The sequence below is a fragment of the Phodopus roborovskii genome, unplaced genomic scaffold (assembly GCF_943737965.1).
Source record: "Phodopus roborovskii unplaced genomic scaffold, PHOROB, whole genome shotgun sequence".
NCBI lineage: Eukaryota > Metazoa > Chordata > Mammalia > Rodentia > Cricetidae > Phodopus > Phodopus roborovskii.
The window spans coordinates 27,674,014-27,695,988 of NW_026126469.1; the positions used below are offsets into that span (position 1 = coordinate 27,674,014).

Below are 21,975 nucleotides of genomic sequence, written 5' to 3' on the forward strand. Positions count from 1 at the left end.
GTCCTCACAGACAGAACCAGTAGTGTCCCTCAGTAATCTTTCAGGCACTTTTGAATCCAGTCATGTCTTCTGTCAAAAGCAAACATTACAGATTGTGAAGTTACAAGTGTGTTTCTGACTGAAGAATGACTTGTAGAAAGGTATTCTTGAGAGACATCTGAGAGATGAGGTAGCAAAATGGGAAATGCCTGGGACTGTGTCATAGCTGCCATCTGTTTGCTTCTCAGTATGGAATGATTAACATTGTCACCTGACTAAGCAGCCTGAAACTAGGGTCAGCAGTTGATCAGAGTAGCAGAGCTTCCCCAAAGATCATTGTCTTCCTTCTGGGCGCCATTTAATAGTTCTACAAACTATTGTGTTGCTCAAAGTAAACTGTATCCCATCTCCGGTTAATTCCTGCTCTCCTGGCCTAATTCTTAAGAGTGTGCTCTTTTACTCTCAAAGTGCCCATTTTGAATAGTCTCAGCATGTCCACCTCCAGCCTTTTAGGACATTTCTTCTTGTGTTTTGATTGCAGTAATCGGGAGGCAAGAGCAGGCAGATCTCTGAATTGGAGGCCAGCCTGGGTTACATAGTGAGTTTCAGGACTCCCTGAGTGACATTGTGAGAACCTATCTCAAAAGCAGGTTGCATTCTGCATCCCTCAATCATCTGGAAAGGGTGATGGAGCTGTTTGGTAAACATCTTAGCCTGGGTTGAATTTTCTTAGAATTTTTGCATATATAATATGGAATATAATAATAAGCCATGTAAACTAGGAAGCGATTAATTTCTAAACTATGACTATTATTGCTGCCTACTAATAAAAATAAGAAGCTTAAGCCACTTGAGGAGGGGGAGTTAAAACTTCCCAGAGGAGTTGGGATTATGCCTGTCCAAAGTAGACAGAGTAGTCTCTGAACTCAAATGCCCCTTTTTACACTCAGTTCTTCAAGCCGCAGTTACAGGAATAGCAGGGAAGGACCTATCTGGTTATCCTTTCAGAAGACAACATCGCCTGAATTTTGGGGAGAGTCAGTATGAATGTGACATCCAAAATAGCTGGGATACTAAGGCCAGAGGTGGGGAGAAACTCATAGCTTTGGTTGCCTGGACTATGTTTGCAGCCTGCTCAGTTTGTGTATACATCTGCAAGGTTCTGGCTTTACTCTTCTCTGACCTGAATATTAGAAATGTAGTCAGCTAAATCTGACTGTGTGCCCTGTCTTGTATTTGCTTCACTGTACTGCAGGTGACATCAGTTGCAAGGGGATGACCGAGCGCATTCACAGCATCAACCTTCACAACTTCAGCAATTCCGTGCTCGAGACCCTCAACGAGCAGCGCAACCGTGGCCACTTCTGTGACGTGACGGTTCGCATCCACGGGAGCATGCTGCGCGCACACCGCTGCGTGCTGGCAGCCGGCAGCCCCTTCTTCCAAGACAAGCTGCTGCTGGGCTACAGCGACATCGAAATCCCATCGGTGGTGTCAGTACAGTCGGTGCAAAAGCTCATTGACTTCATGTACAGCGGTGTGCTGCGAGTCTCACAGTCGGAAGCTCTGCAGATCCTCACGGCCGCCAGCATCCTGCAGATCAAAACAGTCATAGATGAGTGCACACGCATCGTGTCACAAAACGTGGGCGATGTGTTCCCGGGCATTCAGGATTCTGGACAGGACACACCAAGAGGCACACCAGAGTCAGGCACATCTGGCCAGAGCAGTGACACGGAATCAGGCTACCTGCAGAGCCATCCACAACACAGTGTGGACCGCATCTACTCGGCACTGTACGCTTGTTCCATGCAGAATGGCAGCGGCGAGCGCTCCTTCTACAGCGGTGCAGTGGTCAGCCACCATGAAACTGCACTCGGCCTGCCCCGTGACCATCACATGGAAGACCCCAGCTGGATCACACGCATCCATGAGCGCTCCCAGCAAATGGAGCGCTACCTGTCCACCACCCCTGAGACCACGCACTGCCGCAAGCAGCCCCGGCCTGTGCGCATCCAGACCCTGGTGGGCAACATCCACATCAAGCAGGAAATGGAGGATGACTATGACTACTATGGGCAGCAAAGGGTGCAGATCCTAGAACGCAATGAATCCGAGGAGTGCACGGAAGACACTGACCAGGCCGAGGGCACAGAGAGTGAGCCCAAAGGTGAAAGCTTTGATTCCGGGGTCAGCTCCTCTATTGGCACCGAACCTGACTCAGTGGAACAACAGTTTGGGGCAGGAGCCACAAGGGAGGGTCAGGCAGAACCCACCCAACCTGAGCAGGCAGCAGAAGCCCCAACTGAGGGCGGTGCCCAGCCAAACCAGCTAGAAACAGGTGCCTCCTCTCCAGAGAGAAGCAACGAGGTGGAGATGGACAACACAGTGATCACTGTCAGTAACAGCTCTGATAAGGGCGTTCTCCAACAGCCTTCAGTCAACACATCCATTGGGCAGCCATTGCCAAGTACCCAGCTCTATTTACGCCAGACAGAAACGCTCACCAGCAACCTGAGGATGCCTCTGACCTTGACCAGCAACACACAGGTTATTGGCACAGCTGGCAACACCTACCTGCCAGCCCTCTTCACTACCCAGCCCGCGGGCAGTGGCCCCAAGCCTTTTCTCTTCAGCCTGCCACAGCCCCTGACAGGCCAGCAGACCCAGTTTGTGACAGTGTCCCAGCCTGGCCTGTCCACCTTTACTGCACAGCTGCCAGCGCCACAGCCCCTGGCATCATCTGCAGGCCACAGCACAGCCAGTGGGCAAGGCGAAAAAAAGCCTTATGAGTGTACTCTCTGCAACAAGACTTTCACAGCCAAACAGAACTATGTCAAGCACATGTTCGTCCATACAGGTGAGTGCCACTTCTCTGAAGGCTAGGCAGTGGAGTCTGGAGGGCTGTGGGAGAGAGAGAGAGAGAGAGAGAGAGAGAGAGAGAGAGAGAGAGAGAGAGAGAGAGAGAGAGAGAGAGAGAGAGGAGAATAGTAATGTTCCTTCCTTGTGCTTCTTCTGAGAATTATATTAACATATGTGACTTAAAGGTGTTCCTATCATAGTAAGTTCTGTGTAAGTTGTACTTATTATTACCATTATTAAGATGGCTGGGAAGAGGAGACATTAAGTTTATTCTATTTGTCTCCAAAAAATAGAATTGGGCCATTGAAAGCTCTGCAGAGAGTCTTTCAACTAAATAAAAGAAAAGGTTGAACAGCTCTGAGCTGTTTGCTTCTCCAAAAGACTGTCCTCTGTAATTCGAAGAGAGAATGGATTGTTTAATAAAGATACTGTCCAGAGGACTTGGGAGAGATAGTGGTTCCCTGGACTCCATCCCTCCAGAGATAAAGATCTACAGACTTCTGAGCCTGCCCTTTCTTTCCCTAGCTCTATAGAAGTGCCTCCATAGAAACTAGAGATCATCTGTGTGGTCATGGCTTCACATAGGTTCTCTTAGAACTTAAATCAATGCCTGGAACAGCAATCATCATATTTGAAATTCTTACAAGGGTCATTCTTCCTGGCATAGTTTTGGGTCTATAATAGTTATGTTAAATAAAATCATTTGTCAGGGAGTACTTACATACTGGAATTCTAATACAGGGGGTAAACTTCACTCCTCAGAGCAGCCTCATTTCACTCACCAGGCTAGCACAAATCTAAGAGATAGGGTATAAAGCACATACATTTAAATAGAGGGTTAGGAGAAAAGGGGACACTACATATGCAGCTGAGCAACAGAAACATTGCCTAAGCTGAGCTTTGCCTTCTTTATAGTTCGGTCTAAGGCAGGACATGATGTTAAATGTATGTGACTTTATGTCAATAACTTGTGCTTTAGTTTTCACACCTCCAAATAAATACAGAGATTCATTGCTGAACTTAGAAAGAAAATTAGGCAGTGATAAGTCACTGTGTTTACTTAGGGCAAAGGTGAATGCAGGGATAACCTGAAATTAATCAAGTGAGTTAAAGAGCATTTTTTAGTTATGGAGTATTATATTGTAAATGTCCCATCAAACAGAAACATATAGATCCTATTAGATTATGTATTGAAATAAGATCTTAAATTTGCAACATAAAACTCCCATCCTACTCCAAATTGTCTTTTCAATGTCGAAATGCATTTCTCCAGTACATTCACCAAGGAACCCTGTAGTTAATCCAAGTAAGTGGCTTTGCCTGTGATAAAAATCAGCAATGGATTTGCACACCTGTATGTTACAGAAGCAAAAAACTATAAAGTCATTCTTACAAACTTGAGATGTATTCAAATTGTGGTCTGCAAAATGCAGTAAATGACTAAGGTCCTCAGCTGTTTAAATGTATATAAGACAGAAACATCTGGGAAAAAGTCTTACATCTATACCAGCCAGACATTTAGATCTTTAAAAACATCGCTTTTCCCTTTCATTCTAGAGTTGTTTGGCTCTGGCAGTTTGGGAAGTACATCTGTATTTCAATATTGAACATGGTAGCAAAAGAAACAGAAAAAGAAAGCTAGCACCAGCCATCCTTCATGGGACAAAGCAGAGTTCTCTCTCACTTTCCTCATCAAGAGATAAAACACAGGTTAAAATAAAGGAGCAAGAGGGATCAGAAGCCAGAGATGGAGGATGTTAGAAGGATAAGCCTTGGTGTTGCCATGGATATCAAGGCAAGCATCTTAGCAGGGTATCATATATTTTATCTGGAAACTCCAGGTGGAACTTTCTTTTCAGATCCAAACTTAGGGCATTTTACTTAAAAAAAAAAATCTATAAATGAATATGGGCTAGCATATGTAGTTTCTTAGCAAATGTTTGTTGAGTGAGTATGTAAATGAATGTTCAAAAATGTGGACATGCTTTCCAGGAGAACTTAATTCAAGGAACTTATACATAAATGCATTCCTTTCTCTGCACGACTTTTAGATTTCTTTCTTTTAAAAAAAAATAGTTTTAGAATGTATTGTGGGTTATCTATGTTCCCACTTATGGTTTTTCACCAGCAAATTATGGTTCTTTGACTTTTTTTCTGAATCCTATTATCAACAGCCTGTCCGCTGGTGATGCCTTTTAGCCCATTGATGTCCTTTGTGCTTAAGATAATTCTGCTTATTCCTTTGGAAGCTCAGCCTTTTCAGCCTTGAATTCAGTGTGGAAAAAGTAATAGCTGTAACATGTCAGTGTTAGTGATAGGGCACTAAGAGACACAAGGCGGTGGTTTGATCATCCATATAAGAGTTGGACTGCTCTGTCAAGATAATGCATATAGTTTTAGAGGAGTGGAGCCTCGTTTCACTCCTTTGTGACTGGGTGACTTGAAGTAAGTTCTAGTTTGAACCTGAATCACAGTTTTTCAGGTCTTAATAATAGGTTACTCTGAGGATTAAGTAATGGTTACGAAAGCACTGAACTATAAATGTTGTAACATTATCACAGCCACTTAGGAATAGATGTTACATTTTCCAGAATGATCTAGAGGGAAGAACTAGTCACAGTAGGAAGAGGAGTTAGCAGGGGTTGAGTGATTGCTTACTTTACTCTCTAAGCTATTATTCATTTGTTGGGTGATCTTCAGGATATTAGCACAAAAGTGACAGGAGATACCATTTTCTGGGGTATTAAAATCCACCCCACTCATGACACTGTAAGAGGTCAGACAATATAGACAAAGGTCCCCAGGTATTTAAAATTCTGCTCCAAAGAAGTTCGTGTATGCATGTTTCCCCATTGGCAGTCCTTCCTAGACAGCCAGCAGGGACAAGGCAAAAAGACCAGGAGGGACCAGACCGACTCTTCTTATTGCTACATGCTCTCCTGGATGGAGAGCAGCTGTGCAGCCAGGGAAATCATCACACTGTGTGTTTGAGCACACTCCACTGTTGGTACCAAGCCCTTTCCTATTTTCTGGTCCACTCTTCACTTCCCCCATTTGATGGACCTGTATTTCCCAGAACAGCTCTATTCCCTCATCCCCTGCCTTCCTTGCTGCTTTATTCCTCACCAAGCATCCTGTCTTGGTTTTCTGACCCTCAGCAATTCCTATTGTGCTCATCCAAAGAGAAGGTAGGCTTGCTACAGCAGAAGATGGATAGGCAGAGACAGGTAGAGCTGAAAACTGCACATACTGTCCTTTATGCAGCCCAGGAAAAGCGACTAGAATAAGAAATAATCAGTAGAATAAATGAGTTCTTTCTAAACCCCCAGTACTAAAATCACAGTGAGGACTTGGGGTGCCTGGACTTGTTACAGTAACTTCCACTGAAATGATGTGAACCTTCTATACCTACTTACTAATCATTATCTTCCTCTTTATGTGTCTCCTTAGACATAATAGAGTTAAGTGTCAGAGCTGGTCCTTCAGGGGTTAAAGAGCAGGCACTGAAAAATTGAGCAAAACATGAACTTTCACCACTCCAGTGGTGAAAGCCAGTATAGGCCTCTTCCCTGGTTCTTCCCCTGCTGGTTGACTTCTTATGTTTAAGTAAGAAGGCTACATGCTTCACTTTTAATTGCTAGCTTCAACCAGAACAGCCTGCTTTAGGGATGGTTTGAAATTTTTTTTTTTTTTAATTTTTATTTGGATTTTGTTTAACTCAGGATTTACTTTCTTATTCAGTGAAGTGACTTCTCAGTTGGTTTACTTTAGCCTCGGTTTCTGCAGGCTGGATGTAACAGTCTAGCTTTCCTTAAAATTGCCTTTACTTTGTACTAAGTACCTCATCATTTTTCAAAACAAGTTCACACACATGCACTTTTGGAGCTATTATTAAGATAAAGATAAAGAAACTGAGGCTTAGAGAGCTTAGATAACATGCCCAAATCACTCAGCCAAGAAAGAGAATTCATCTGAGTCCTCCAGAATGGATCACTTTAAAGTAAAGGGCTCCTTATCCCCTGCTGCCCTCCGTGTTATGGTTCATATTTCCTCTTTGCATTTTGTGACCTTTCCTAACAACCCAGACTTGATAATGTGAACCATAGGCTCAAATCCAGAAAACCATCTGTGACTGTTTATCATCTTTACCCCACATTTCTCCACGGGGAGAACCACAGTCTACAGACCATTCACTTCATGATTGGTGCCCTGTTTTCCTTTAAGGTTTGCTAGAAATAGTATGTAGGAAAGGAAAATGATAAGGAAATGTTATGATTCCAGCTAAGTGACATTGTTTGAAGTCCTTCCACATAAGGAGAGCAGGTGTGGGCAGATAACGGAAGTGAAAATACACACAGGTCATCAGACAGTCCCTGGAATGCCCAGCTCCATCATCTCAGTGCTGGAGTAATTATAGAGAGCATCTTCTTCAGAGCAGCTCCCAGGTGCTTTCTGTGCACTTCTCTCATTAACTAGCACTCCATTTTCCTGTGGCAGGATAGATTACCAGATACTTTGTCCTATTTTAAAATGTGGGACTGCCCAAGTATTGAGTGATTAAGCAGGTTGCCCTCAGGTCATTTGCTGACAAGGCCAGGACTAGAGGTCTCAAGGGTTGTGGACCACCCTCAGATGAAGACCAGTAAATCCACAGAGCCACAGCAAGTGCTTTATCCAATTTGTCACCTACAGAAGGCAAAACAAACCCAGAGAGATGGAAAGACTTAAAAAGCCCAGGGTCACACAAGTAATTACTGGCATAACCATACTACATGCATACAAACAACGCACATATATATGAGATGGAGGAAAAGATGACAACTGTGAAGAATCAATTTATAGTTGGATGAGAAGGGTGTGAAAGGAAAGAGCCTTGATCAGTGACCTTGCCTAGAGGAAAAGCAGTAAGAGGTGAAAGTTGCAGACAGCAAGAGCATTTTAACAAGGAGTTTCACCTTCCAACCAGCCAAAATACCATCTGCAATTTAAGGCATGCTTCCCATTAAAGGTGACAGGTGGACATGTTCTAAGAGATAGTTGGACAGCCTCTCATAGCCCTATAAATTGTACTGAAAGCACAAGGATAGCAAAGACCAGCTGAGTTGCAAGCATGTTTACAGCTGACAGAAATGCCTCAACTAAAAATAGAATGCATGATTGTCTGTAAGGGAATCTCTCATTTACAAAAGCTTTACCAATGTAAACACTGTGCATAGACTGAACTCTTTAGCGAGCTGGCCTCATTAGCAATAAGTCCTCCCCAGATTCTCCTATTGGAATCTAAAAATTAAATTATTCTCTTTTAGCCCTGGGATCCTGTACATCATACTTCCCCCATTAGAATGCTCCAACTCAAGCCCCCTTATGTTAGAAAATAGCAAGAAAATTGTCTAATGAAAGTTCCATAAAGTGAAACATAAATATGAAGCATTCAACCCAGAACCTGGCATAATAAATATCCAGTGCATAGGTGTTTGTTTTATTGCTATCGTTACCACGGCAAATCACCCTCCTTCAGGATGGAAAGATGAGAACCACCGTCAAGGTCCTTGTACAAATGGGGGTTAACTCAGTTTGTGGAGCACATCCTTGGTCTTGCTGTACATTTCAGATGATGAAACATTACCCCAGAGGGTCTCAAGCATGAGGCTTTGGGCAGCTCTGAAGCAAATGTCTACTTCCGGGCTATCAGTAATGAAGTGGAAGAGATGGGCCATACCCTTTAGAGAGTTCATACCAGCCATCAAAATCAGAGAGCAGCAAGTGTTGATAGCCAATACACTAACAAAAACTAGTCTTTAATCAATTATCCAAAGTGATGTCCCAGGACGATGGGCTTTTCTTCTAGAAGGGTCCCTCATGTGACTAGTCTTGTCTTGCTATTTTTAACTAGCTAGATCATTTGGTTTCAGAGCCAGTGGTAGACAAAGCAGTAAACACACAAGAAAGAAGGGCTTGTGCCAGCTGGCTAAGAAAAAAAAAAAAAAAAAAAAAAAAGACAGAAAAAGAAGTTGACCCAAAAGTTCAAAAAACATATGGAACCATTTAATGGGGGAGGATGTAGCCTTGTAATAAGAATGCCATGCAAGTATTCCCACACCGCCCTTGGTGGTCCATAAAACGATTCCATATGCACTTCATGTCAACACCGTCACAATGAGGTAAGCAGGACTGTATACCTCGGAGGCTCTTGGCGATTTGTTAGAATTGTGCACAGTGTGTTGGAGCCTGTGCTTGAACAGGACCAAGTAACACAGAGATCAACAGTGGCCCCCCATCTGTCTATTCAGCTTCCACAGCCGGTGAAGCCAGTCTGCACAACAACCCATTCACTCTCAGGTTTCATATCAAGAAGATTTTGTGAGACACAGATAAACTGAACATGTGGGCCAGCAGCCCAGGCCTGTAGTCAGGAACTAGGCCGAATAATGGAAATGGAGACTTTCCAGAAAGAACCAAGTTATGTGACCAATAAAGATATTCTCTTAATTCCTGTATTTCTTTGCAAAAATTAATTGGAAATATGTAAATATCAAATAATGGTATTGGGAATGACTCTTAGCCTTCTTTTTCCCCCTCTTCTGGGTGACATTTAAAAAGTTGGGTAGTAGTTGCTGTTACTTTCCAAGAGTGTCACTTTTGGTCATGGGGAAATGGAAAAGTCTAGACTTTCCTGGCATCCTTAAAGCAAAACTTCCTTCCTCTGTACAAGAAAGGCCAGGAAGGCCTAGACCTTTCCAACCAAGGATGATGATCCATGAAACAATCAAATTTTATTTTAGTTTTTAATTTTTTGTTTTTCTCTTTTGTTGTCTTGTTCTTCTGTCTCTCATTCCTCCCACTTTGGCTGTCTTGTTCTGTTCTGCTTGCTGTGTCTCCCACATCAACAGGTGAGAAGCCCCACCAATGCAGCATCTGTTGGCGCTCCTTCTCCTTGAAGGATTACCTTATCAAGCACATGGTGACACACACAGGAGTGAGAGCATACCAGTGTAGCATCTGCAACAAGCGCTTCACCCAGAAGAGTTCCCTCAATGTGCACATGCGCCTGCACCGCGGAGAGAAATCCTATGAGTGCTACATCTGCAAAAAGAAGTTCTCTCACAAGACCCTGCTGGAGCGACATGTGGCCCTGCACAGTGCCAGCAACGGGACCCCTCCCGCAGGCACACCCGCAGGTGCCCGTGCAGGCCCGCCAGGCGTGGTGGCCTGCACCGAGGGGACCACTTACGTCTGCTCCGTCTGCCCGGCAAAGTTTGACCAAATCGAGCAGTTCAACGACCACATGAGGATGCATGTGTCTGACGGATAAGTAGTACCTTTCTCTCTTTCTTATGAACCAAACAAAACAGCAACAAAAGAATAAACAAACAAACAAACAAAAAGCTATGGCACTAGAATTTAAGAAATGTTTTGGTTTCACTTTTACTTTCTGTTTTTGTTTTTTGTTCCGTTTCATTTTGTACTACATGAAGAACTGTATTTTGCCTGCTGGTACATTACATTTCCGGAGGCTAGGGTGAATAATAGTTCTCCCAGTCTCCCTTGGATGGTGGCCTTAAGGCCTGGTAGTGCTTCAAGAGGTCCACTGGTTGGATCTCTAGCTACTGGCCTCTAAATACAACCCTTCTTTACAAAAAAAAAAAACAAAACAAAACAAAACAAAAAAACAAAACAAAACAAAAAAAAAGCAAAAAAAAAAAAAAACCACACACACAAAAAACAAAACAAACAAAAAAATCTTTTAAAAAAGTTAAAAAAGTTTTAAAAAAAGAAAAAGTTGTTTTCCACTCGTGAAGAGCACTACAGAATCTATAAGGAGATGTAAAAGGCCTGCTGTCTTTAAGTACACCGCTCACAGTGTTTCAGTGGACATTTCACAATTCTGGCCACTTGGACTTCACAGTAACCAGTTAAAACTGTGGAATATCACTTCTGGTTGAAAACCGAGAGGAAAGGCCCTGCTGTTTCCACCTACCACGTTATTAAAGGGCTGTGGGATGGAAGGGGGCAGTGAGCCCAGTGGTGTAGGGAGAAAGTGGCGTGGCAGGCTTCTCCCCCAATTCTGCCCGGTCCACACACCCTGGCCCAACTCCTCCACCCCCCCCCCACCCTTTCAGCAGAAGCCAGAAGACTTGGACAAGCAACAGTGGCTATCGTATTTATTCAGTGTCTTCGCTGAGCTGCAGTCTCGGCGCAATCAGGAGGGACTCATGAAAGGCAGGAATGCAGAGAAAATGATAACAGATTTCACACCTATGTTTCTAGGTACAAGAGAAGGATTATTTCCAACAACCTTTGCAAAAAAAAGTGTCAGGATATATTCTTGTGAAGGAGAAAAAGAAAGAGAAATGGAGGGTGGGGGGGAACGATAAAAGTTCTTGAGGCTTTTTTAATTGAAAATTTTATAGAGGGGCAAAAGTGATGTTTACCAGATAGAATGCTGATTTTTAAAATATATTTACAACAGTATTTGTGTAAAAAAAAAAACAAAAAAGTAAGATTGTCAAATTTTTTTTTCTCATTTTGGGTTTGTATACACACTGCCACCAGTCCCTTCTCATTTACTTTGTCTTTCTCTCTCTCACACACACACACATGCGTGCGCACACACACATACACACACACACACACACACACACACATATATATATATTTTGTTAAGTCAAGACTGTTAAGGTTAGCGATACTGCTTCCAGATAGAAAGAATAAAAGGCAACTAAAGTTATATTTGAAAGAGAGGAAGGATATTTTCTTCATATTTTTTCTTAGTTTTTATTATTTTAAGTATTGCCTGGGTTGCTGAGGGCCGCAGAGGCCCACCCACCCCTGCTGTAATTTCAACTGCTGCTCTGTTTTGCTGTGTATATCTTTGACTTCTAGCAAGCTTAAGTTGCTCCACTGAAGATGTTTTCATCAATCCATCTAGAATTCTGTCCTTTTTCATGGGAGGGACATGATGACCCTTTAGCAGATTTCTTACTTCTCCAAACTTTACTGAGCTTTTAGGATTCTAGAATTTCCATTGACCTTGCTTTTTCTCTTTGACAAAACACTAGTAGTCTAGAGATCTTCAAAGGGGTTTGTTTCCTTTATGGTCAGCCAGGAGGAGGACTCCACAAAACTCTACCCTCCACTGTGTGAACGTCACTCTGAGAAGCCTGTTACAAACCACAATGTGTTGATGCCAAAACTCCTTTCTTCTTTTAAACATCACCTTTGGACTCTTCCCACCATGGCGAAGAGGGCTATGTAGGATACTCCTTCTTTAATTGATTATTAACCCAAGCTCCCTGTGCGAACAGCCAGCTTTCAAAAGGCCCTGGGTCTCCAGCACTATCCCAGATGCCATTCTTTCTAGTTGATATCTCTCTCCTTGGTCTTGATCCAGAAATCCTAAGGTTTCCCAATTATATAGAGTGTCCTGAAGGGATTCCAGCTCAAAAGTAGGACTTTTTAAACCTAGCAAATACTAGGAAAATAATTTCATGACTGGGCATGTTATAGCATGCTTAAAAGGAGAAGTAAATATTCCAATAATGCAGGAACACCAAACTACATTTTTTTAAAAAGAAGAAAAGAGAGGATATTTTCATTTCTAAATTGTTCTATATTTTAATTTAATTTTCCTGTTAGCATTTTATTTACAAAAAAAAAAAAAAAAAAAAAAAAAAAAGAAGAAGCAGCAATCGAGGGAACATTTTCCAAGGCAAGCAAGTCTATAATGACTAAATTGGTTTTAGACAATTGGTTAACTTGGATCTTTTCCATACATTCTTTGTGATGTTTAGTAGTTTGTACAACTGGAATGTTTGTGGAGTTTGAGTTGATCTTATGGTGCTTCATTCAGTGGATATTTTGCTAGAAGTTGTAATGTGGATTTGGATGGTTAGCTGACTACTGAGGACCACTCATTGTGATTTCTAAGAGGACAACCAAGAATGTGTGTGATCTGTTTTAAAAATAAGTTTCAGAAATTAGGCAGTACTCCCTCCCCATCCACTGCCTGCTGGTTTTGCTGTTGAAAGGGTCAGTAATGACTTCCTGTTTCCTTACCACCAATAGAGGGAGCATTAAGTAACTACATCACAGAACCCTTTTGATATTTTCAAAAATGTGTTGTTTAACTCATTAGGGAAAAAAGACTGACATTGAGATAATTATTTTTTTTTAATTTGGTGGGGGGAAAAGGCATGAAATGACTCATCATATAAAACAAATGAAAGACGGTCAAAACCTAGTTTTAGTTACATTCACTGTTGTCGGGGGTATACTTAAAATAATGCCTCTTTTCAAACCTTAGCAAAGTAGCAGAATTCATACTGTTTCTGGGAAAACTTATCTTGAGTGCCGTTGGGCTACACATCCCCATCTACTTCTTAAATATGAAAGGACCCTTGATTTAACACGCATTTGCCATTGTCAGAAGCTAGGCAACTGGATTAAAACTCCAACATCTGTTGTAGAGTATGTGAGGAAAACAGCAAGTGACTGGAAAGCCTGGTACACACCCTTTTCTTAGGAAAGGGAATGCCTCCTTTAAAAAAGGGTGGGGAGGTCCCTCAAGAACATTGGTAAGGCCCTACTTTCTAGCTCATTCTGTTGTATTTATTTTTCTACCAAACATCTCACAGCCTAAAACATTTGACATTGTTCTCTAGAACTAGGAGGTATCAGAGCCCCCAAGCAAAGATGCTTCTTCAGGGCTAGTATCATTGTCTAGCCTTTAAAGGGCTGCTTTCTGACTGACCCACAGTTTTGAAGATGAACCACACCTATCCCAAAAGATACAGGTGCTTGATTGTCCATGCACAATTGCTATCTCACAATCACAAAGAAGAGCGGGGTGAGGAAGAGTCTTCTCATTTTTTGATTTCCAATTCTACAGTTTTTATGGTGGATGCTACCACCAGTGCTTTTAAAACTAGAAAAGAAAAAATGTCTTTTTAGTGTTCAGAAACACACACACACACAAACACAGAGAGGTAGAAGCAGGCAGATCTTAAGAGAGGCTCAAAGGACAAGAGCTGGCATGCAAAAGAACACTAGTATAATTTTTAAACAATCTATGTTTTTTAAATGGAATTTGTTGAATACAAAAACAGGAAAAAAAAGTCTGAGGAATGTTTGTCTCAAGACATTTATATAGAAATTATGAAAATTAAATTCCCTAGCACTAAAACATTGATAGTATCTCAGCATATGGGTACTTTTCCCTGTATTAAGTACCAAAAATTGTACAAAAAGAGCCCCTGCCTGTAAAATATACCCCCAAAAGACAATAATTATAGCTAATAAAGGTTCAGTTCTACAATTAAAAACAAAACTGAGAAACAAGCCCCACATAATCTGAAATGAAAATCAAAGTTTTTTCATTGTTGTAGACACACACTCCTCCCGGGCACGTGGCACATTCTCCGGTCACAGTTCTGTTTGCTCATGCCTCGGGTGTACTGTCGCTGCCTCCCATATCTAGGCGGTCATAGTGGTTCTTAGCCTTAGAAAGACTTGGATTTGCCTCTTTCTCTACGAGTCAGAGAGCTTTATTTTATATCTGGATGTCATGTAAGACCAAGAAAACCCTTTACAACCCATGAACAGGGAGAGTCCATGTCTGAGACTAAAGAGCAAGAAAAGGTTTCCTCTGGGTGTGCTTGTTTGCCTGTCAGTCTTCCTGTTGTGACCTACATGTGACCACATGTGACCAGTGTGGTCCTGCTCATGCCCCAGAAAGCAGTGTTTTCTTTCCCCAAGAAAATACAGCGAAGTTCCTTGTTGCTTTTCTATTGTAATCCTCTAAGATAACTCCCAACACTGCCCTGAGGACATCAACCTGGCCGGGATGCATAGCAGATATGCCCATTCTGAGCCTTCCCCTGATGTTGCAGAAGTTATTTGATTAGTTAGGGCTGGCCATAGGGAGTACATGGTTCTACAGAAGATCACATCAGACTGGCTACGCTGTGACCAGTGTGCTGCAGCAAAGGGAACAAAAAGGTATAGCCCAGGAGCAGACAGGAGATGCCCTGTAGGAGAAAAGAACAGAGGGTGGGTGCCTTTTCTGCTGTGACTTGACTCTTAAAAGAAACCCTCCAAAAAGAATTCTTTAACTTAGTAATGAGTTGAAGTCCAGGGTAATGGAAGCTCTGGGGAAGAGAAACAAAAGAATTGCACAATGTATTCAGTACCCAACAATACCAAACCAGAAAACATCCAATCACAAAGCTAGGAAGTTTGGCAAGAGGCACTTAGGGAAACCTCCAGCCTTCTCCATGGGTAGGGTCCGCAGACTTTCTTTTGAGTGATTTCTGGCTCAGAGAAACCTCTTTACTCACTAGAAAAGAACTTTATTTAAATAGCCAATTTTGTCCCCCAGGGAAAAAAAGAAAAAAAATTTAAAAAGACAGAAAAGAAAAATAGGACACTAAAGACAGAACCATGTGAGATGGTGACAAACAAAAGAACGGGGACACAGGAATTTCAATAGACTCCCCAATTGGATAGAAAAGGAAAAAAACAAAAAAAACAAAGGACCTCCCAGCTCCAGACTCCCAGTCTGTTGGGAGGGGACAGAGTGCTTGAGCTGACCCAGCTGGCTTCCTGTGGCCAGGCATTACTGGGACCCCTGGCAACCTCCTCCTTCATTCTGTGTTTTCATTCAGAAAGGGGACCGTTCTTTTAGGTGCCCGGGAAATAGGTAGCATGGGGCAAACTTCCAAAAGCAAAAGCAAACTGCCCCAGAAGAGCTTCAGCCCATACATGAGAACCCTTAGAAATTCCCAAGGGCTTTGTGTGCGGAGTTACCATTTCCAATACATCTTAAACCTTCACAAGAGGCAGGCTGTGTTCCTGTAAAAGTGCATATGTGGAAGTTACTAACACAAAACATCACTTCTAGCATGATGATCAGCCCAAGCCAAATCCCCCAAGGAGGTCTCTAAGTTTCTCAAGATGCTTTTCTGCTTGACCACTGAACCCACAGCAGTAAGTGGTATGCATTACTAGGTCCCAGGAGTGACTGTGGGACTTCCCATTCCCTCTAAGGTGAACAGGTAAAGATGAAGGCTTGCAGCCACAAATTTTTTTTCAGAACCACGTGTCTCCTCTTCACTGAAAGAGGAATAGAAAGGCCCAGGACTAAAACCGAGTCTTAACCATGGTTGACTGACAGCAGCCCATCTCCCATGATTTCTTTAGACCCCATCTGTTGCTTCACAAACTAAATACTGAAGTAACGTGGCTAAGGAATTTTCACAAGAAAGCATTAGGTTGTAGAATTAATGCCTTAAGTTAGAAAGCTTGAAGGAAAGCAGACCAAAAAAAAAAAAAAAAAAAAAAAAAAAAAAAAAATACAGAAAATGAAAGGCTGTGGAGATAGGGATAATAGGGATGTTTCTTGCTTTTTAATGGTTCCATAATCACAAAACTAAGCTCTATTCATGATTGAGGACTATGGAAACAGTGACTTCCTGGGGAGGCACCAAACTTGTAGGGGAACTGGCTGCTTTCAGGAAGCAGCTATTTCCTGTCTGTTTCATTGGTAGGTCGAGGCTGAATGTAAAATAAGCATGTTGCTAAGTAGCAAGTCCCGTTAAACAGAATCACAGGTGCCTGGATGACTCTTAAATGTCTCCTTAACTGGGAGAATGATCCCAACATGCAACTTTCTTTTTTTATGTAGTTGGTATCTCTACAGTCTGCACTTTGTTCCACCTCAGTTTTGGAGTGCATTTGATTTCTCTTCTGTGTCTTTGTTTAAATGCAGAATCAAAACTTACAATTCTTTAATTAAGAGGTATCACCTGCAGATCATAGACAAAAGTGAGCCCGAGTCATGAAGTCCTAGCCTTGGCAATGCCTGGAAATAGTCTCCCTTCAAACTTGTTGAGAATTGAGGGGTTTCTTGGTTTAGAGTACTTCCATGAGATTCTGATACTCCTGAAGCAAAGAGAAAGGAATTACCCACCCACCCCCCCCAGGAGACAGTCTGTTTCTACTGCTGTTGCAGCAGTTCTTATAGCCCAAAGCATCAGTCTTTTGCACAGATGATAATAACAGAAGTGGCTTAACCCATCGAGTTTGTCACAGCTGCTGGCCAGAATGTCTGTAGATGAGTGCACCTTATACCTGTGCATGCATGGTGTGAGGTGCTCATGTCATGACACTTCATTTATATTCTCCACTGACAACAGTGTAGACTTGGAAATTTTCAGCTAGAGTCCAAGGCCTGACAATGTGCATACACCTGCTTTCTGCTCTGTTACCTTGGTTGGGTGCATCAGTATCTGTGATGAGGCCAGAGGCGAGCATGGGGAAATAGCCCAACTGTCAGTGGTTTGTGTATAGCCTCTTGAGGAGAAACTTGAACAAATGCTACACTTCTGTGGATTTACTGGTGAATGTGTGTGTGCACGCCCATGTGTGCACACAACTATACACATTTGTCTGTTTCTGTGTATTTATGTAGTCTGAGTGTGTGTGCACCTCTCAAATGAAGCACACACAAGCAGGGTTCCTGGTGCATAGATACAGTTGCCTCTTCTACCATTGTGCTCAGACTCATGGCTCTCTTCCCAGGAAGCAGTCACCTGCCCACTCTGTTGCTTTTTGTAGCATTTCAGAGTTGGGAGAAACAAAGGCAGCTTGTTGGCTCCACAGCAAACCCACAGGGACAGGCTGTTTCCCTCCAGAAGAGGGTGGAGTACACATACTCAACCAGGGAGCAGACCAGAGGGAGTCATCCAAGGCACCTCACAGGACTCCCAGAGGAGAGGCATCACCCAGGCAGGTAGCCCCCAGGCAACCCAGGATTAAGCCTCAGCTCAAAGTCCATTGTCCTCTCGGGAACCTCAGAGGTTTTAGAGGAGAATGGTCTGCAAAGCATGGCTAAAGTCTAGCCCCAGGCAGGACATCCCAGCTTGTAGCATGTGCACACATTCACACACAGGAACTACATGGGAGTCCTGCTCCCAGTCTGAAATCCCCTGATGCTGCCTGTACCCACAGGACATCACTGTCATTCAATTCACAAGCTGTGTCTCCTGAACCAGTGTGGCCTTCACCCCGGTCTTTCCAGGATGGACTGTTTACCATGTCTAGCAAACCAATAGAATATCAGAAGGATATCTTGAGGGGAATCTGTAATTACAGTCAGTGGCTCTTACCTATGTCAGGCATTAAAGTAGAATATAATATATTGAATGACTGGACTTAGCTCTTACAGGTAACTCTTGATGACCGATGACCTGGCAACAGTTGGATTTAGTTTTCCCACTCCCATGCCCTTCTTTTCCTAGATGGGTTCATTCTTTCTTCCCCTTGTTTTGTAATATGTACATTATTACTGCTTTACAGAATTCAGAGGACCTTCCTTTCCTCTTACATTTTAGTGACATTTTCCCTTCCCCCATGCTGTAAGGCTACTTACCATTGCAACTATTTTTTTTTTGTAGATTATAATTTTTTTCAAATGTGTGTTGTCTTTCTGTATACAAAGGAAGTCTGTGACCTTAACCACAGTATTTCTTCTTACTGGAAAAAAAGTTCATTTCTTGTTTTTGTTTGTTGTTTTAATTAACAGTACTAGTGACTCTGTAAAAGACTATGGTTACTATTTAGGTATGCTTACTTAAGTACAATACACTACATTGCAGTATTTCTGAAACCTAGAACATACGCATTATATATAAAACAACTCTATATTGAAATATATTCCATTGTATTCATTTTAACTTTGAATCTACCAATGATCATGAGTTGATTGAGATATCATTTCTTCATATATATCACCCATAACCACCTGATGCAGTTAATTCCCATTATGGCTCTAGTTTGCTTTCTATATTACCAGCTTCAGTGTTGTCTTTAGAAGATTCTAGTTTACCTTCTATATTATCAGCTTCAGTATTGTCTTTAGAAGATTTTAGGATTTTTTTTAAAGCTCAGACTTAGCACATGTAGGAAAGTGAAAACTGTTTAAACTTTAAAAAATTATTTTGCTGTGGCTTATACAAAGAAGCTCATATTCCATGTGATCTTATTTAGCTGACCGTGTCAACATCTGAAAAACAAAGGAAGTGCCCACCAACGTTATCTGTGATCTCCCCCTTTAGCACCAGCATCATCTATATTTGCTGTAAAAAAGTAAGACCAAGGAGCTTCTTGTCTGTCACATGATCTGACCAACTATCTTAAGCTGCATTTCAAAGGGCTGTTTTGGTGAGAAGCAAAGACAAGGATGTGTATGCCTCACTCTCCTGACTGTGTCTTCAAACATTAGTTTGCAGTATTGATCCTTCACCTTCTGCTCTCACTTTTTGTTATGCCTGTCATTTCTTTCATTAGTCTTTAGCATTTCCCTGGAGGCATCTTGATAATACACTGTTCATTTTCCCAGGAGATTTATTTTGAAACTAAAACCACATTTCTGGAAACTTTTATTAACAGAACTCAAAAACATATATGACATTATCCAGTCTGTAGCCTCCCTACCTTGGTGGTTCGTAGCTACATGGCCCTCAGCATCTCTACTTGCTTTCTTGTCTAGCCAGGCCACCAAGGAGGCATTCAGAAATCAGATAGCCCGTCTTCTAACAGAAGCACTTTCAGCTCATCTTTCCAAGTAAAAACCTTCAGATGCCCCCAGCTATTCCAACCAAAAGTATGGACATCAGAATCAGATCAACTGAACCCATCTCCTCCTTCACACCCTGTATTCAGGACAAAATGAGGTATAGAATCTCCCTGTGGTGGACCAGTATTTAGGCTTCTCGGTGTGAATAGACCACTTTCTCCTTCAATCTTCCATCATCAATTATTATCAAGTCTCATTACATTCTGCTGTGTCTGTTCAGTGTCTCCACCCCCAACCCACCCAAACTCTCTTTAGCTTCTTCCCGTTGTGATCCTGGCACTCACTCAGGATCTTTCCTTTAGTAGCATTCGATGACACTAGAGTCTAGTTGGAAACTACTTATTTCTCATCTGTTTTCAATGAAAGACATGGCAGCTGAAAAGCATGATTATGAACTGAGTGGTAGTGAAGCTATCCCTTCAGTGATCAGGTATGAGGCAAATTATCCCAACTCCATTATTTTTGCTTTCCTTGCCATATTCTCCTCCTTTCTTATTGTTTCTTTTTAAAGATATCTTTGAGCTGCTTAACCATCTCTTCTGTGCTTCTCCCCCCCAAATATTACATTGTGACCCCCAACTGTTCATGTCTTTCATCTCCCACCCTTCTTAGCATCTTTCTTTAAATGAGTTCATAAACTTGAGGCTCGTAGGCAGAGTGAAGCATGTCTTCATTTCAGCTTCAGATTTTAAAGGTTGTCAGTATCTTTTGAGAGTAGGAGGACCTGAGTCAGAGTTTTAAATGTCAACTGTACTAGTTGAGATCATTAATTCCTCTCACCTTTGCATTAAACCAAAGATAAGTTTTTTCTGGTTTTTTTATTATTATTACCACAGTTTTCAGATTTTTGATATGAGTAGACCATTTCTGAGGGAGGAAAAAAAAGGAAAGCTCCCATGTTGATTATTTCTGCTTGTGTTAATATTTAGCCAATTATATGTCTGCCAGATACTAGATTTACAAGAATCTGAAGAAATGGGTAACATTTCAAAATAACTTTGGTAGCTATTCATGCCAAAAGCTACTTCCATTCAAATACAATGTAAGAAAAATTTGAGAAAATTTCTTCATGTATTACATTTTTGAAAAGCCAAATATTGGTTGGTCTAAATCTTTGAGAGTATCTATAAAGTTTATCAAATGCCTGATTTATAAACAAAAATTACCTTGACATGGCATATATTGAGAGAGAGAGAGAGAGAGAGAATAAGGCTGACTGTATTAGATTCGATGTACAGAACTCAGTTTATAAATGCACAGTGCATTATTTGGCCATCTAGAGCGCATTTTAAGTATAGCTTTCTGGGTTCTATGAAGAAGACTAAAGCCACTGTGGGTGTATCCCTTTGAGGATACTTATAATATCATTTCACAATTGCTTTTTAGCACATTGCCCTCACTCTCTGTGATACCACATTATCTCTCTGCTCATACAAAGATGGAATCTGAGGCAATTTGGAGTGCACAGATACTTCTTGCTCTACCTTGACACTAAAAATCCACACGTAATATGAAAAATGTATTGTCATTTGGCTTGATTCCTTTTGTCTTAAAACAGTTTGTAGCATCAGTTTGCATAGAGAGGAATGAGATAAATGGCAAATTCAGAAGCCTTCCTGAGACAGGCATCTCTCAGGAAGCCACGTCTTAAGGCTAATGTTTACATTTCTGAAGACTATGACCTTTGCTTTGCATGTCCTCCAACCTAGCCTTACCTTCATCTCTTCCTTTTCCCATTTGGGGCTCTTGCCATCTCTTTTGGAAGTACTCTCTATCTAAAGAACTCCTGTCCTCTGGCATTGCTGTCATCTCAAGTGCAGTGTGGAGTGGGAGAGGTCTGGATCAGAAAGATCTCATTCGGTCCAGTCCATCCAGGCTGCCTTCTTGCTATAGTTCCTTCAGGCTCTCCAAAAGAGCCAACCCTAAGGCCCAGGATTTCTCACCACAATCTCTTAAGATAGTCACAGATGAATGTGTAAATCCTGTTTAATATTCTAGAAGCTCCAGGGTGTGGATTCTTATTGCTCAGGAGCCTCCTGTTTTTACAAGCTGGCACCTGCCAAGAGCACCAACAGCCCCAACAGTAACTAATGCAGCTAAATAATGGTCAGAAACACTCAAGTGTATATTTGAGGGATTAACAAGTGATTTTCTTCTTGTTGTACCCATTTTTTTTTAAAGCCTGCATACCCCTCCCAACATATTTCAGAAAACCTGCATCTCATTTTACACTTAAGTAGTTTTAGTTTTGTGAATGTAGAGTAGGAAATGTTCTGGAATTGAAGCTGGTAGCAATCAAGTTTATTTTCTGCACTGGACTTTAGGACAAGTGTGCATGGATGCAATTCCTTCAAAGAAAGTGAAACATAGTAAAGCAAAGGAACAATACTTTTACACATTAAAACAGTTGTCTGCTATCTGTAAACCTTGATTTAAGCATAATTTTGACTTCATAGAAATTTGAAACTGGAGGAAAGTGTATTTTAGTAGAGTTTGTTTGT

The 21,975-nt window shown here is 41.8% G+C and overlaps 1 protein-coding gene across 12 annotated transcripts in view; it reads left to right on the forward strand.

Moving 5' to 3' along the window:
* The window catches only part of Zbtb20 (zinc finger and BTB domain containing 20), a 262,491-nt gene extending 247,120 nt beyond the window's left edge, over positions 1-15,371 (forward strand). For all 12 annotated transcript variants that reach the window (XM_051191507.1, XM_051191500.1, XM_051191496.1 and 9 more), the window contains 2 exons: positions 1,235-2,839; positions 9,732-15,371. In XM_051191507.1, coding sequence (XP_051047464.1) covers positions 1,255-2,839; positions 9,732-10,153 — 2,007 coding nt within the window. In that variant the 5' untranslated portion in view covers positions 1,235-1,254 and the 3' untranslated portion in view covers positions 10,154-15,371. The remainder of the gene's footprint in view (positions 1-1,234; positions 2,840-9,731) is intronic.
* The last annotated feature ends 6,604 nt before the right edge of the window (positions 15,372-21,975 follow it).